General features: G+C 39.3%; 2 protein-coding genes and 1 long non-coding RNA gene across 5 annotated transcripts in view; 2 read left to right on the top strand and 1 right to left on the bottom strand.

The window, feature by feature from the left end:
* The first annotated feature begins 214 nt into the window (after nt 1-214).
* Nucleotides 215-6,198, top strand: LOC138000392 (uncharacterized). Its single transcript, XM_068846764.1, has 3 exons — nt 215-373; nt 1,141-1,249; nt 3,208-6,198. Exons 1-3 carry the CDS (start codon nt 324-326, stop codon nt 3,853-3,855), a joined length of 807 nt encoding a protein of 268 aa, XP_068702865.1. The 5' UTR covers nt 215-323; the 3' UTR covers nt 3,856-6,198.
* Nucleotides 6,199-8,882: 2,684 nt separating this feature from the next.
* On the bottom strand, nt 8,883-10,262 carry LOC138000393 (uncharacterized). The gene is made up of 2 exons (XR_011123117.1): nt 9,394-10,262; nt 8,883-9,349 (listed from the first exon to the last, which is right to left on the bottom strand). It is a non-coding gene; the product is annotated as an uncharacterized lncRNA (long non-coding RNA).
* Nucleotides 10,263-13,887: 3,625 nt separating this feature from the next.
* Nucleotides 13,888-16,206, top strand: part of LOC138000391 (uncharacterized) — a 51,232-nt gene continuing 48,913 nt past the window's right edge. Inside the window, exons 1-3 of one of the 3 annotated variants that reach the window (XM_068846757.1) lie at nt 13,925-14,111; nt 14,552-14,663; nt 15,889-16,206. The exon at nt 15,889-16,206 is cut by the window's right edge and continues 1,582 nt beyond it. In XM_068846757.1, coding sequence (XP_068702858.1) covers nt 14,062-14,111; nt 14,552-14,663; nt 15,889-16,206 — 480 coding nt within the window. In that variant the 5' untranslated portion in view covers nt 13,925-14,061. Of the gene's footprint in view, nt 14,112-14,551; nt 14,664-15,186; nt 15,387-15,888 lie in introns of those variants that run through there. The other 2 variants (XM_068846760.1, XM_068846763.1) reach the window with 2 other exon arrangements.

The raw sequence follows: 16,206 nt of genomic DNA, 5'->3' as shown, positions 1-16,206 counted from the left end.
CACAAAACATTCTGTTTTATGATTTTCAGAATGAGTATAAATGACTCAATTCCGAGCTTAAACTCAGTTGCTTTATAGTTTGATGACCCTTTCAATAAATCTTAAACTATGCAACAGAGCCCCTGCCAACAGCAAAGGTCATCGAATTTCAAATATTCCGATTACAACCAAATTCAGTACGATATTGGCCTGATGACGTTTTCAACTGGGAGGGTACAAAATCCAACGTTTCCCTTTTCTCGGCCACAAACCTGTCGTAGCTGATCACTCATGGAGATCTGAGCTTTTCAGCAGCAAGTCAACAGGCAGATTTTAATTCCGCTATGAAGTTGTTCGTTTTTATTGGTCTTTGCATACTGACTTTCAGCCACAAGTAAGTTCATCGTAGCAATAAATTCGGCAACTAGCTTTATTGCTTATGGTAAACAAATATGTTGTTTAACTAGACGTATAGCGGCACCCACAAGACTCCCGTCTATTGCCTTATCAAGTATGCAATTTAATTTCATGCTAACTTTAAAGCAATATCTAGAGGTAGTCAGTATTCATGTTTACGCCGGGTTAAGAAAAGGTTAACAGAAGCCCACAGGCTGTCCTGAAACCATGGCCAGCTCTGGTCTGGAGGCTTTTCTGGTCACCCTTATCTCTCTGTCCTTGTGTATGCCCTTCTCCATTACTAAGTTGGGATAACGCTCAAGGATATGGGTGTGAACTTCATGTTTCACTAGATCTGACAGTTAATTTTGTTGAAAGATAATTCCCTCACGGCCAAAGTAGGAAAAAAATGCATCCCGCTTTTTTTCCCACTTGAACAAGTTCGTTACCACTGCCACATCGGAGCCAAACCTTGTAGCTCAATCGTTAGAGCCTAGGCGATCTAAACCCTATAGGTCGCAGGTTCAGTTCCCACCCTTATCAAGATTTATCGTTGCCCTTTTGTAGGCCCTTTTCCATTTCCAGATAGATTGCATGGCAAAACACTGGCAGCACTCACTAGCTTCAAGTTATGCTCTGATGGTCAATTCTGTCTAAGGAAATCGTTGCACCTTTTCAAAATAATCCAACTTAGTGCCTGTCCCAAGGCTAATAAATATATCCAGGAAAATTCTATTATTTTCACTTATATTTCTTTCGGTTTAGGATTGGCTCAACAGATGCGGTTAACGTTACAAAGCGAGTCGCCAGTAGTGTACCTCAAGTAGGCATCAGACTTTGTGATCCAGCAGTTCCGCATTGCGACTCGTACACGGTATGTTGTGTTCTGGTTAAAAACAACTTCGCATTTTAAAGGTTGTCATAGCGAGTAAATAATTTCCTCCAAAATTGCATGTGGAGTACGTTTCTTCGGTGGCTGTGATCAGACAATTCCACGATTTCATTTCGGTGTAAATAAACGTATTTACCGGTTCTGTTGACTTAGCTCGTGTTTTGCATGTTTTTAAAGTCATATGAGAATCTGACATATTTTAAGATGGACTTCAAAGTTTCAGGTCAATCCATTGGAATTTAATATTAGTATTTAGCAACTATTCACCTCAGTGTCGGTGGCTAGTTAGCAACTATTCACCGAAGTGGAGATGGCTAGTGGTGGATATTTACCGAGCCGCGAAGCGGCGAGGTAAATATCCACCACTAGCCACCTCCACCTCGGTGAATAGTTGTTTTAGTATATACTAAAACAGTGAGATAATGTGACACAAAAAGATGATTTTAACTCATTTATTCTTGCAAAGGTTACAACATTTTCGGGCGCAAATTCCGCGCTAATTGCTCGGAGGTGAATAGCAAAGGTATCCGGAGTTTGAGTAGCCAATCAGCGCGCGCGTTCAACGCTATCCACTGTTTTAGTACATACTAAAGTGACTTATCCATAAGAGACCTTTTCTCCGTGCAGAAGGAGTAAAGCCCAGCTATGAAGCGTCAACTTAAGCAAACGATGCATTTAAAGATACCACACTTGTCTTCGCATTTTCATGGCATTTCTGAAAAGTCACGGTTCTTTAGTTTTTCCGCATCCGTTTCAAACCATTACCATAACGAAGATAACAGAGACGTCACCTATGATATTATTGTTATTTATGTCTCGACCTAAGAGCCTGTCCTTCATCGAAAGCGGAAAATCAATCATCTAGGCTACCTATTGCAACCAAATCAAGCGAAACTCAAAAATAACTACTTAAGACATTGAGGGAAAGTTTGAATAAAACAGCAAGTGCAAAAGGAGACCGGAATGGACAAAAGAGGAAAAAATCAAAATGGATTGCAATTGGGGTTTATCCGGCTGTGGTTTGCAACTTCGAAGGACTTTTTTTTGTCACGACGCATTGAAATGTATTTTTTAAAAAGCAATTTCTCGGTTGTTTCCCAGCTTAAGTGCGGCAAGCTAGTGTGGAATAATTGTTTCATTGATAAAAAAGATGATGATATAAATACATTTTTTATTTTTCATTAGAGTAATCACCCTGCGAGCAGAGCCTCCATTTGTCTTTTTCTTTACTGAGAAGGAGAAAAGTAGGCTCTGCCCGAATCGCGTCAACTCTTTGAAGCCGCCGCAGCCCAAACTTCTGGGCTAGTCAATCTTGTTTTCTCTCGTCAAACCGGTTTTTCCAGTGCGAGCGTCCGTTTAGTGACAAAACCGATGGTTATAATTGAGCCCGCTGTACCATGAAAAACCAAGATGGCGGCGAGATCTGGCATATTAGGTTTGGGTTCGAGACTGTATCCTGGCAACATGCAGTGCATATTCAATAAAGATCTTACTCGATTCATGCAGAGCCTTTCTCGAGAACGCCAAATCGAGCAAGCAAAAGAAAGGCTCTGCTAGCAGGGTGTAGAGTAACGACAGTTGGCAAGAAAAGAAATTACCTCGTGTATTCCGATTTCTATGTTCACATCTACAATTTTTTTATTCAAACGTCAGGGCTGATGCCTTTTCGACGAATATTTCTATTTCTTCTCCTTTGTGGCATTTACAGGTTTACAAGAAAGTCCAACTTGCACTTTTTTTCCAGTGTACATTTTCCTTATATAGTCACGACTACCTTATTTGTCACATTGGACTAACATATTTCTGTAGTGAAATTGATTTATCAAAAAAAGCTTACAAATACGTTACCCGGTTATCAAGTTTCTAACATGCAATTTATCACATCAAATTCGGCTTCATCCTTTAATTAGCTATCAAATATTTGTCTTTTGCCTCCAAAGGGAAAAGTAATTTACTATCAGACCATGACTCCTACTTCCATACGTGCGCACGCGTCCTTCATCAGCAGCACTCAGACAGATCCAACTTCCAGTGACCAGATCACTTTTCAACCAGATTCAAGCACAGTCAATAATGAAGCTATCCTCAAAATTCCCTTGATTCCTCCTGGAGAGTTTGAAAATTCCGCTCCTGTAACAATCGAAATGACCGTTGCAAATGATGTGGATATCGCTCAAGCCGGAGACAGTGATTTGAATTATGGATTGTCAGACGGAGACAATTTCGTGGGTATATTTCTTCTCGACAGAAACAATTATAATAGCCTTGCCCCCTGCTTTGGGGTGGAGGGCACACCCGGATATGTTTTAGAGTCCAAAATAACTCGCGATCGTTCCTCACCGCTATTACCCACAAGTCAAAGAACTTTCTATCCCGGTCGATTTGAACTCACTTTTAAAGTAAACGAACGCACAGCTTATTGCTACACTGCGCATGCTGGAGGTTATCTGAAGGACATTAGGTATATCAGACCGCTGGATATCAGCAAAGGTCTCACACTGGAAGTCTACAGGGATGGAAGAAATGAGAAGTATGGCATCAGGCTTATCAAAGTTGCCATAATACATGAAGAGGAAACTTTTTCCTGAACAAAAAGACTAAGGTCATGTCGAGTAGAAGAAAAAAAAAACGCACGGGCCTAATGATGTAAAGCCCCGGCTACACGTTCAATATTGTTATAAAACATTTGTTGGAAATGTGTAGTATGCATGTTTGATGACGTTTGTTCAGCATTTTTTTTGTTGGAAGAATGTTTTTATTTCGATCAAACATTAATTTTCTCCAGCATACAACAAATGTTAAAGCGTGTAGCTGCCCCTTCAACAATGTTGTATTGCAAACTTTAAGACTAAAGTGACGTGTTTCCAACAATGTTAGTTACATGCGTATCCAAAATTGATAGAAGAGTTCTTATAACAATATTGGGACGTGTTCTTCTAACAATGTTACAACGTGTAGCGAGGCCTTAAGGCAAAAAATTGAAAAAATCAGTTTTTTCAAATGCATTATACTCATTATTTAATAACAATATTGCTTTTTCGGCCAAGGCTGAATATTCTTATTTTTAGAATGAATTGGGGGTTCAATAGGCCATTTCCGAGTTCATGTCTGCCTCCTCTTTAAAGCGAGTCTAAGTGCCACGTTTTTGTTATGAAAATTAGTTTTCATTCATATGTAAAGTAGAACTAATTACCATCACAAAAACTTCGCACTTAGACTCGCTTTCAAGAGAAGGCAGACATGAACTCGGAAATGGCCTATTACAATATAGTTTGGTGTCTAGAGCTAGACTGCAGGCAATAAAGTCTGATATAACACACCCAACTTTTTGCAGAAATGCTATTCGCATGGAACATAAGGCTTGTACTAGTGCTGCTTTTGTTTTTTGTCTTTTTGGCTAGCTTTGCCCTTTAGAAAAAGGACGAATTTTATACGGTTTAGTTTAAAACATATATTGTATTTACAAATTTGCACCACACAAAATTATATTCTTTTCCAAAATTTCAGCCTCGGGTTTATTCTTAAAATTGCACAAATTTAAGCTTAGATATTAGTATAGGTAATCACATGATTTCGAGTGCAATTTGGAATAAATAAGCAAACTAACAATATAAGGACGACCAAATAACCCTAACATTTTGTAGTCTTTGAAAAAATTTACAAGTGCTTATTTATTCCAAATTTCACGAGAAAAATCATGTGATTACTTATACATAACACAAATGAAAAAATTCGAGATGGTTAAGGACGGTGCCTACTATTGTTATTGCGTATACGTTCTGCGCATCTCGAGAGACTCGGATTTCCTATCGGCGGTGCTTATTAATACAGGGATATTTTTGCGCGGTTCAAAACTATGTGCAGAAAGCAGAACTTAGCAAGTGCTCTTGGTATCCAAAAAGAAAATTGGGGGTAACCACGCATTTTTCAGAGATAATTAAGCTTGCATTTGGAAAAGACGCCATACATTGCTTTGTACTTTAAAGCTTTTTACGAATATTGTTGATTAATAACCTGCGTGGTTACCCCCAATTTTCTTTTTGAATTTCTATAACACTTGTTAAGATCTGCTTTTCCCGCATAGTCAGTAAACAGCGCAAAAATACTTTTGAATTAGTAGGCACCGTCCATAAGCAGAAGAAACGGACGCATATCACGCAATCAGGGAAAAATTGCACCATAAATTGCGCCATCCGGGGCACGCGCTTGATTAGCCAATCATAATCCAGAATTCGATGTGTAATTTGCACTGGTATTACACTTTTTTCACTGTGTTACACTTGAACTGCACTGCTCTCGGCCAATCAGAATCGAGGACTTTTTTCATCTATATTATTAATCTCATAAAATAAATTCCTATAAAAAAGAGTGTAATGAAAGTAAAAAAAGGATTTGTGAGATGACGCATTTTATAGAGCGCTAGCCGTCAGTCATAAGAGCGTATTGAAGGAGCACTATCATGCTAAATTTGCTGGGTTTAGGTCAAAACTTGGTAAAAAATGGAATTTAGTACTTTAGTTCACAGGTAAAACATTCCTGATAACCCACTGAGGAGATATGAAAATACGTTTAAGGCCCAAAGTCAGATCTATTCGTATTTAATTTTTGGTGACTTTCTGAATGAAGACACCGGCTCCAACTGAACTTAAAAAAACTGGCCAGGTATTTCAAGTTTAAAACCATTTCCATCCTCTACAAATAAGTAAGTTTAATAAAAGTAGTAATATTTAAAAAAAATCCATCCTCTAAATCCTTGGCTGTAAACAAAAAATAATATTTTCAGTGCACTTCAATGATTATTGAGAGCAAAATCACTGTCGTCTACTTCCGGCGAAAGCGCAATATCTCTGTCTTTTTACATATTTTATTTTCAATCGACTGGTGTGACCTTAACCTTTGCTTGAATTAAAGTTCCTCTTTATATTACCGTACTTATCTTTCCCTTGACAAATGCAAGTACCAACTGTAGTCAAATCAAATTGTTCCATTTTTTTAACTGTAATTTAAAGAACTTCAAGTCTCGTACCCCAAAATGACATTTGCAGTCGTTCTACTTGTGCTTTTACGGTTTTCCCACAACAGGTATACATTTAATAACACCTTCTGCAACTTATTCGTCTGTATGACAGATCACACTGTACACTGACAACTGTAATAAAAAATAAAAGAAGAGGTTTGAGCTAATACAACACCCGTAATATCAATAACAACTACAGCCTCAGGCAACATTTGTGAAACACTTTGCAATGCTTTAGGGGTAACCGTGGTCCATTGGTTAGGGCGTTGTGCTTACATGCGGCTTCTTTGGGTTGAAACCCCGTTCTGACCTCTGGTTTGGATTTGTTTTCGGGTTTCCCGGCTTCAACTCGGCTACCAAGCGGGGTTCTAAATCATGCTTCTTTCAAATTATTAAAAGTTCGGTGCTTGTGAATTAGCTTGATAGCTAAGTGCACTTCCACCATAAACAAAGCATTGCATTTACATTTTGCCTACCTTCAATGTTGTTTCGCCAAATGAGCTCAGAAACTCGCGTGTAAACAACATTGTGAGGGAAGAGTGAGCCACGAAAGCTTCAGGTCTGTATATTTGTGTACTTTTCCAAGGAGTTTTGTGACAGACTCTATAATTTTTATTTACAGCCGCTGCCTGTTGCTTACTTTGATCAGTGCATCCCACGTGAACGCCCAATTGGCGTCTTGTTACTGGGTTGCCTATGACAAACCAGTCGAGGTCTGCGTTGATTTCGTCGTTTTTTTGTTTTTTTCCGTGTCCGTAAAAGTCTTGCCTGTCACTCCCCTGCTAAGTGGTGGCTTTGTGCATAGAGCCTTGAGCGTATTTTCTTAGGATCGAGAGGGTAGTGGGAAATGCGTAGATTTCTCTGGTGGACACAGTAGAACGATTAACTTAACCGGCAATGGCGTCGAAAGTCATGTAACGCGAATGGCGTTTTAGTGGATCGTTGAACAAAATATACCCTTATGAAGCTCATGAATGGCAGGTCAATTGGAAATACAGGCGGTGGAATCTTAACAGCGACGAGTAATGGGCTTCGACAACAATCTATCGCCCGTCGAGCCGAAATCAAAGTGAGCTGTATTTACCTGAAGTACATGGTAATTTGACACGATTGAGTTTCTTGCCTTCACGCACGCAATGAAATAGGAAGAGGTTCTCGCCTCTAAGAGCAAATATGTTGTTTGTTTCAATAAACTTTTCGCAGGAAAAGGATTCTGTGGTATTTTCTGCCTTTGTGAATTATAATATCATGTTGTGTATTGAATTTCCGAGCTTAAGGTTGAAATGTGATATGGGAGAAGTTTTTTAGTATTGCTCTGCAAGCAGGAAGGGTTCACAGGCCTGTTGGAAGCTTGCTTGAGTTTCAACAAAATGAGCCCCAAAATCAGTGAAAAATTGTGACGCAGATGAATAATAAAGTAGCTGCCATTTCCAAAATGATGAAATTACCTGGTGATAAATAACGTCGAACGCGTCTTGGAGAGGAAATTTTGACTTTGCATAAGCAAGAGTTGTGCGATTGTGATCTTTGTTTTGACTTCGCTCATTTCATTGTCAAACTTTATAACACTTGACAGAAAAAGAAACTTACAAAAACCCGGTATCTTGCCATCATTTTACACAGATACTTCTCTGTTTGGCGAGTAAACATGCCGCGGTAACTTCATCACGGCGCCCGCTTAATTCCGGCGATGTCACTTTCGATTTTGCGATTTATTTGTGCAGCCAAAACTTACAATAACAAAATTGAACGTTGCAAAAATCCCCCAAAATGTTTGTCGCTGATCGTAACTTTTTATATTCTATATTCACGGTTCAAAATATATTATTCACGGTTCAAAATAAATGTTGTTTTCACGTCGTAAATATGTTATTCTCGAGAGATCGTCCTGGAAACTTCCTTCTGCTCTTTCTAAAAACTGTGTATCAATATTTATTTACTTTTGCATCAATATTTGTTTTTGCATAAAGCAAGCTAACAAAATCTGTACCTTGCTGAGTTCGCATTTGTTAGCGTTAATAGTATTTTCGGTCCGATGCTTCTGTTTTACGCAGGGTATATTATTTTGGTCTCCCATCCAAACACTAACTCCGCCCAACAGGGCTTAACTTCAGTGAACTTCGGTATTACAAAGCTGTCAGATGCTCAGAGGGCACGCTTAAACTTGTGGTGAAAAGAAGTTTATCAACATGTCAGCCCAGAAGCCAGTGTTTCTCACTTCCCATTTATTTTCTTTAATCTTTCTGGGTTCAGTACTTTGCTGGTAACCACATGTCTTCTCAGACTATTTACCCAAGACTTCTACCATGGCACTACAATGATAGACAATACCAAAACAATATCGTGCACTGTTAGAGCTACATATTACGCAAGGACAGGTCTGTTTCGTCGTACGAACGTGTGAGGACCTGTGAGCCAAAGGGCCTCGTCTGGTATGACTTCTTAATGACCGCCCAACTTGAAAAAAATGTCTGGAACGGTGCACGTACCACAGGCAACCCAGTGTACCCTCACGGAGGGTCTAGTTAACCAATAAAACAAGCCAGTTTTTACTGGGTTGCCTATGGGCAAACCCAGTCGAGGTCTACGTTTAGTTTGTTTGTTTTCTTTTTTTTTTTTGTTTTTTTTTGTTTTTTTTTTTGTTTTGTTTTTTCCGTGTCGGCAAAAGTCTTGCCTGTCACTCCCCTGGTAAGTAGTGTCTTTGTGTATAGAGCCTTCTGCCCGTATTTTCTTAGGATCGAGAGGGTAGTGGAACTGCGTAGATTTCTCTTGTGGACACAGTAGAATCATTAACTTAGCCTGCAATGGCGTCGAAAGTCATGCAACGCGAATGGCGTTTTAGTGGATCCTTAAACAAAATATACCCTTATGGAGCTCAATAATGGAAAGTCAGTTGGATAAACTAGGCATGAATCTCAAAAGCGACGAGTACTGGACTTCGACAACAATCTATCGCCCGTCGAGACGAAATCAAAGTGAGCAGTATTTACCTGAAGTACATGGTAATTTGACACAATTGAGTTTCTTGTCTTCACGCACGCAATCAAATAGGAAGGCGTTTTCGCCTCTAAGAGCAAATATGTTGTTTGTCTCAATAAAATTTTTCTGCCTTTGTGAATTATAATATCATGTTGTGTATTGAATTTTCAAGCTTAAGGTTCAAATGTGATATGGGAGAAGTTTTTTAGTATTGCTCTGTAAGCAGGAAGGGTTCACAGGCCTGTTGGAAGCGTGCTTGAGTTTCAACAAAATGAGGCCCAAAATCAGTGAAAACTTGTGACGCAGATGAATAATAAAGTAGCTGCTATTTCCAAAATGATGGAATTACCTGGTGATAAATAACGTCGTACGCGTCTTGGAGAGTAAATTTTGACTTTGCATAAACAAGAGTTGGGCGATTGTGATCTTTGTTTTGACTTCGCTCATTTCATTGTCAAACTTTATAACACTTGACAGAAAAAGAAACTTACAAAAACCCGGTATCTTGCCATCATTTGACACAGATGCTTCACTGTTTGGCGAGTAAACATGCCGCGGTAACTTAATCACGGCGCCCGCTGAATTCCGGCCATGTCACTTTCGATTTTGCAATTTACTTGAACGTAGCAAAAATCTCCCAAAATGTTTGTCGCTGATCGTAACTTTTTATATTCTATAGATCGTTTTCACGTGACGTCATCACCTTCCAAAATCTAAAACTAAAGATCCACCAAAGTTTTTATCCTCATCAGGCATAAGAGGCGGCATATCTATATCTGTTGACAATTTCACAGCTCAATAGCGTGCTTCGTTTGGAAACCAGAGCATTTTGAATTTCCGGATTATGTAGGTGCGTGACACAAAGCTACGATCAAATTTGTTGAAAAATATATACTTATCTCATGATTTTGAGCCCTTTTAGAACTTAGAGCATTAGGAAAAGTGCTTATGTAAATGCTTGTTTTTTCAGTAGTGATAATCAGTCGCCTAGATAGCCAAAGTCAGTTCCAGATGTTTACACTATTTTCCGGCCGCCATATTGGTGTACACCAATGTGGCGTTTTCATACTGGGCTCTGTAAATTTCTGCGAAACATTTCGACGAATATCTGAAGTTTGGGGAAACGCAGAGGCCTAAAACTTGGACAAGTGTCTTATTTCTTTATCTTCTATAAGATAACAATTTCTTAGCGTTTTGCACTGGATAGTTTTTGATTTATTTTTTTATTGCGTGACAGTGAAAACGATCTATATTCAAGGTTCAAAATTAATGTTGTTTTCATGTCGTAAATATTTTATTCTCGATCGACCGTCCGGGAAACTTCCTTCTGCTCTTTCTGAAAACTGTGTATCAATATTTATTTGCTTTTTCATCAATATTTGTTTTGCATAAAGCACGCTAACAGAATCTGTACCTTGCTGAGTTCGCATTTGTTAGCGTTAATAGTATTTTCGGCCAGATGTTTCTGTTTTTTATGACGGGTTTATTGTTTTGGTCTCCCATCCCAACACTAACCCCGCGAAACAGGGCTTGACTTCAGTGAAGTTTAGTATTACAAAGTTTTCGGATGCTCATAGGGCACACTTTTGGTGAAAAGAAGTTGTGAGGGAACTTGAAAATTATCAACATGTCAGCCCAGAAGCCAATGTTTCTCGCTTCTCTTTTATTTGTTATTCTTCAGAGACTGGAATGCTGTATTTCAATACCACACAATTCAGTGCCTTCTGATTTTCTGTAGCACGTACCACAGGCAAGCCAGTGTATGCTTCACAGAAGCATCTGGTTACTACAAGGAATCGACTCCGTTTTTGGACTTAAGACTTTTTCAAAAATTATTATTTTTCCCGGTCGCGCTCCGGCTGCACGTGCGAAAGATTTCTCTGTCTCATAGAAGGCAATTCAAGTGGGATTCAAACTCGGTATCTCTTCCTTCAGAGGCAATCGCGATGCACGGAGGACTACGTTGGGCACGACTGACTTTACTCTCACGGCGCCTCTCTCTATCCAGGTGTATAAATGGATACCGGCGAATTTAATGCCGGGAGTAGCGCCCTGCGTTGGACTAGCATCCCATCCAGGGGGGAGTAGAAATACTCCTAGTTGCTTCATGCTACAGAAACCGGGATAAGTTCCGGCCTAATAGGCCACTTGGCTTGTAAGCAGACCTGCCTTTTTATAAACTGAAGGCACCCTCTTTCCTCCGAGGCTGGATCCACCACTGGTAGGCTGTACTATATAGAGCAAGCCTGATCTTGAAAATTAGCTTCCCATGAATGCAAACAGCTTCGTTTCTGTCCAATGAACGTTTGCTGAAATGGGTTTCTCTTTAGATAGACCAGTTACGGCGCACTTCCAAATCCTGAAAGTCTACTTTGGATCTTGAGGTCGATAGACAGTCCAAGGCAACTTTCTCCATCGTTTCTGCTACTTTCTTTCACATTAAAATAAGCAGAGATAGTAGGGTATTAGGTTTTTATTAATCAACAACTTGGTGCCTATTGGCCCTTACAAAATCTCTAGCTGATCCAAACGGTCGCTCGTCTCAGCAGACATTTGAGGGGGAGGAACGCGTGACGAAGGACGTGAGTGTGGGAGGCTACAAGGAGGGGCTTGATTTGGTGGAAAAATAATGGTGGCTTAGCTTTTTTTCTTGGGTACACCTCTGGAAATATGGATATAATTACATTTTTTAGCACAACACCACAGTAGTTTCAAGCTCAGGCTTTAATTTTGACGAGACCTCTGTGATTTCAAAATTCTTCAACTATGACGTGAATCGTTTGGTTGCTAACAAGAACGGATAATGCAACAATTTTGAACGATTGTTTCGATTTTCGTCCAAATAGACCAAGGCATAACCTCTTAAGTGGCTGCCTCAGGCATCCCACGAAACAAACTTCTTTTCGTTCTTGGGGTAGGCAAAGCTACATACTTCGGGGTGGAAAATATGCAAGCACAATGGCTTGATACCTCAACTGCAAGAGGATCATGGGTTCAAATCCCGTTCTTGCCTGAATAATTCAGGCTTTCATTTCGTTGCTGCTATTTAGCACTTGTAACTGGTAACTACCACGATCATTTCAAGACTTAACATCCTCATATCTAGGAGCGACCCTCTTCTGGGTTTTGATTGATGGCCGGGAACGTTTAAACAAGCTTATTAGCCTAAGTAATCTGTCCTTTGATATAGGCCGTTGCTGCAGGGCAGTCTATTATCGTTATTCACTCATCACTATTTCTCTGCTTTTCACAAGGGGCAATAGGGACCTTAAGATCTACGACATCGACGTCGACGAAAACGTCACCTCAAAATAGAACTTCGCTCTAGTAAAAGTCTTTCGCGATTATTCCATCACGTTCACCTCGTACAATGTGGGCGAAGTATCCTAAAAATAAATTGGTACGAGCGGTTTCAGACTGAAAATAGAGAATGAAAGATTCTCGGTTGCATGCTCACGTTGTCGTCAAAACCTCAAATTTAGTGATTTCACGTCGTCGTCACGAAGAGAACCGCAAAAATATGAGCTAAAATCCGTGCTGCACGTGCAGCACGATTATTTGTGCTCTTTTAACCAATGATATCATTGTTTTGTGGCGTTTTCGTCGACGTCGTCGTCGTAGATCTTAAGCTCCCTAATATACAGCCGACGACTGACTTCTAAGTTGGTTATAATTAGATCACTGATTGGATTTTCCGCATAGCAGTTCATGGGGCCTTAAAGAACTCGAGTAAGATTGAACAAATAACAGTGCATATAGAAGTAGAAGTAGAAGGTCTCACCCGTTCTAAGACTCTTTCGCCTGCTTTTTGCACTTTAAGGACCACTAAGTTACAGGAAAAAGAATCTATGAAAAAGCGGTTTCTGTGAACATGCATGTGTAAACAACAGACAGCTTATATAAATAATTAATTAACGACCGTTCGTTTGAGGTAAAATAAGACTCATTAAATACAATGTCAATATAAAGCAAATTTTTATTGAACTTTCCTGAATGAGGAAAAAAGTGATGGCAATACCAAGCGATCCTGAATATGTAGGCTGGAAACCGCCTCCTATATTCTTTCCGAGTTTTTGGGTTAAAAGGAATATTTTTAGGGCATAAAGTTTTTCCTGTTTGAAACTGATGTCTCTGAACAAATTGAGAAGGGCTTTTCCCAAGCAATTAATATTTGAAGCAAATCTAATTCGATAATACTTTGAAACTGTTGGGGTCCAAAAACAGCGAAGATGAAAAAATCGAGAATTATCGAAGCTACCATTGAAATTTTTTTTGTCTGTACAAATCTTAAACCATATTTCAGTGGGTTTGCTGAGACGGAATTTGTTCAGTTTTTCCTGTTAGTCATCAACAAAGCCAATAACGTACCACGACTCAAGTTGATGATACAAAACATAATGCATCATTCATCAAATGAACTTGTTTGGTTCTTCCAGTTCGGCATTACAACACTGAAAAAAGCCAATATACACTTCTCAGGTTCCAAACACAAAACACTCTGTGTCATGACTATAAATGACTCAACTCCGAACTAAACTTACGTTTTTATACTTAGAAATGAACAACTCAGTTGTTTTAGAGTTTGATGACCCTTTCAATGAACCATAAAAAATACAACAGAGCCCTGGCCAGCAGCAAACGTCATCAGAACAACCGCAATAGAACTAAATTACAATATTAGCCTGAATGGGATAGTACAAAATCTGGCTTTTCCATTTTCTCGGCCACAAACCAGCTGATCACTTATGGAGATCTGAGCTTTTCAGCAGCAAGTCAACCGGCAGATTTTAATTCCGCTATGAAGTTGTTTGTTGTTATTAGTCTTTGCTTACTGACTTTCAGCCACAAGTAAGTCCATCTCAGCAATAAATTCGGCAAATAGTTTTATTCCTTATGGTAAACAAATATGTTGGTTAACTAGACTTCCGTCTATTGCTTTATCACAGTATGAATTTTCTACTAACTTTAAAGCAATATCAAGGGGTATTCAGGATAATATTGATTTCATGATCAGTGACGGTTAAGAGCAGTTAGCAGAAGGCTACAGGCTGTCATGAAACCATGGCTATCAGTCCGGTCCAGAGGCTTTTTTGGTCACCCTTATGAGAGTTTTTCTCTGTCCTCGGCGACGGCAGATGTAAGCCCTATAGGTCGCGGGGTCGGTTCCCAACCTTATCAAGACTTTTCTTTGTCCTTTTGTAGGCCCTTTTCCATTTCTAGATAGATTACATGGCAAATAGATATATCCAGGAAAATTCTGTTATGTTCACTTATATTTTTCGGTTTAGGATTGGCTCAACAGGTGCAGTTAACGTTACAAAGCGAGTCGCCAGTAGTGTACCTCGCGTAACTGGCATCAGACTTTGTGATCCAGCAGTTCCGCACTGCGACTCGTACCAGGTATGTTGTGTGCTGGTTGAAAACAACTTCGCATTTTAAAGATTGTTACAGCGCGTAAATAATTTCCTCCAAAATTGTGGAGAACATTTCTTCGGTCGTTACGATCAGGCAATTCCACGATTTGATCTCGGTGTAAATAAACGTATTTGCACGTTTTTAAAGGGGCATTGTCACGCTATTTGATCAAAATTCATAACATCTTTGCATCAATGTGGACCAAAACATAATGCTGTATTTTTGTTGCCAATGGCCATTTAAGTGCACTGAAGCTTTTCTTTGTTATTTGCAGCGAGGAATGGAGGGGATGGAAATGGATTGAAACTTGAAAAAATTTGCTAGTTTTTTTCAAGTTTGGAGACGTTGTCCTCTGAAAGTCGCCAAAAGTTAAATACGAATAGCTCTTCGTGCCATATTACGACATTTCTGAAAAGTCACGGGTTTTTAGTTTTTCCGCAACCATTACCATGACAAAGATAACAGAAACGTCACCTATCAATATTATTGTTAAATGTCTCGACTGAAGGAGCCTGTCGTTCATCGAAAGCGAAAAATCAAAGAGTTTGTAACTCCAGCTGAGTTACCAATTGCAACTATTGAGGGAAGGTTTGAATAAAACAGCAAGCACAACTGGAGGGAGGGAAAGGCAAAATTGGAAAAGATCAAAATGGATTGCAACTGGGGTTTTCTATGTGGTTTATAACTTCGACGGACCGTCATTTTTCTGTGAGTCACGACGCATTGATTTGTGTTGCGTAAAAAGCAATTTCTGGGTTAACGTTGTTAGTTAAAGTTCTATGCAAATAGTAAAATAGTAATATCATGAAAGCAACCTATGTACATGGTGTAACAGTTGGCAAGCGAAGAAATTACCTCTTTTAATCCAATTTCTACGTTCACATCTACAAACATTTTATCCAAACGTCAGAGCTGATGCTTTTTCAACTAAGTTTTTGATTTCTTCTCCTGCGGGGCATTTACAGGTTAACAAGAAAGTCCAGCGTGCATATTTGTTTTCCTTTTTTTTTTCTTGCGTACATTTTCCTTATATGTTCACAACGACCTCATTTGTCATATTCGATTACCATATTTCTGTGGTGCAAATAGTGTTATCCAAAAAAAACTACAAATACCTTACCCGGTTATCAAGTTTCTATCGTATGATTCATCTAATCACATTCGGCTTCATCCTATGTAACTATCAATGATTTACCTTTTACCTCCAAAGGGAAAAGTAATTTACTATCAGACCATGGCTCCTACTTCCATACGTGCGCATGCGACCTTCATCAGCAGCACTCAGACAGATCCAACTTCTAGTAACCAGATCACTTTTAAGCCAGACTCAAGCACAGTCAATAATGAAGCTCTTCTCAAAATTCCCTTGATTCCTCCTGGAGAGTTTGAAAAATCCGCTCCGGTAACAATTGAAATGACCGTTGCAAATGATGTGGAACTCGCTACAGGACGAGATAGTGATTTGATGTTTGGATTGTCAGACGGAGACAATTTTCTGGGTATATTCCTTCTCGATACCACCAATTAC

This window comes from Montipora foliosa, chromosome 4, assembly GCF_036669935.1.
Source record: "Montipora foliosa isolate CH-2021 chromosome 4, ASM3666993v2, whole genome shotgun sequence".
Lineage (NCBI taxonomy): Eukaryota > Metazoa > Cnidaria > Anthozoa > Scleractinia > Acroporidae > Montipora > Montipora foliosa.
The sequence above is the reverse complement of the archived record's forward strand: the minus strand, read 5'-3'. Positions and strand labels throughout refer to the sequence as shown.

Excerpts from the sequence above, each read along its gene's own strand:
- LOC138000392 (XM_068846764.1), top strand. The coding sequence starts at position 324 with ATGAAGTTGTTCGTTTTTATTGGTCTTTGCATACTGACTTTCAGCCAC. Across the intron at positions 374-1,140 it reads ATACTGACTTTCAGCCACAA|GATTGGCTCAACAGATGCGG; the intron begins GTAAGTTCATCG and ends CTTTCGGTTTAG. Across the intron at positions 1,250-3,207 it reads CGCATTGCGACTCGTACACG|GGAAAAGTAATTTACTATCA; the intron begins GTATGTTGTGTT and ends TTGCCTCCAAAG.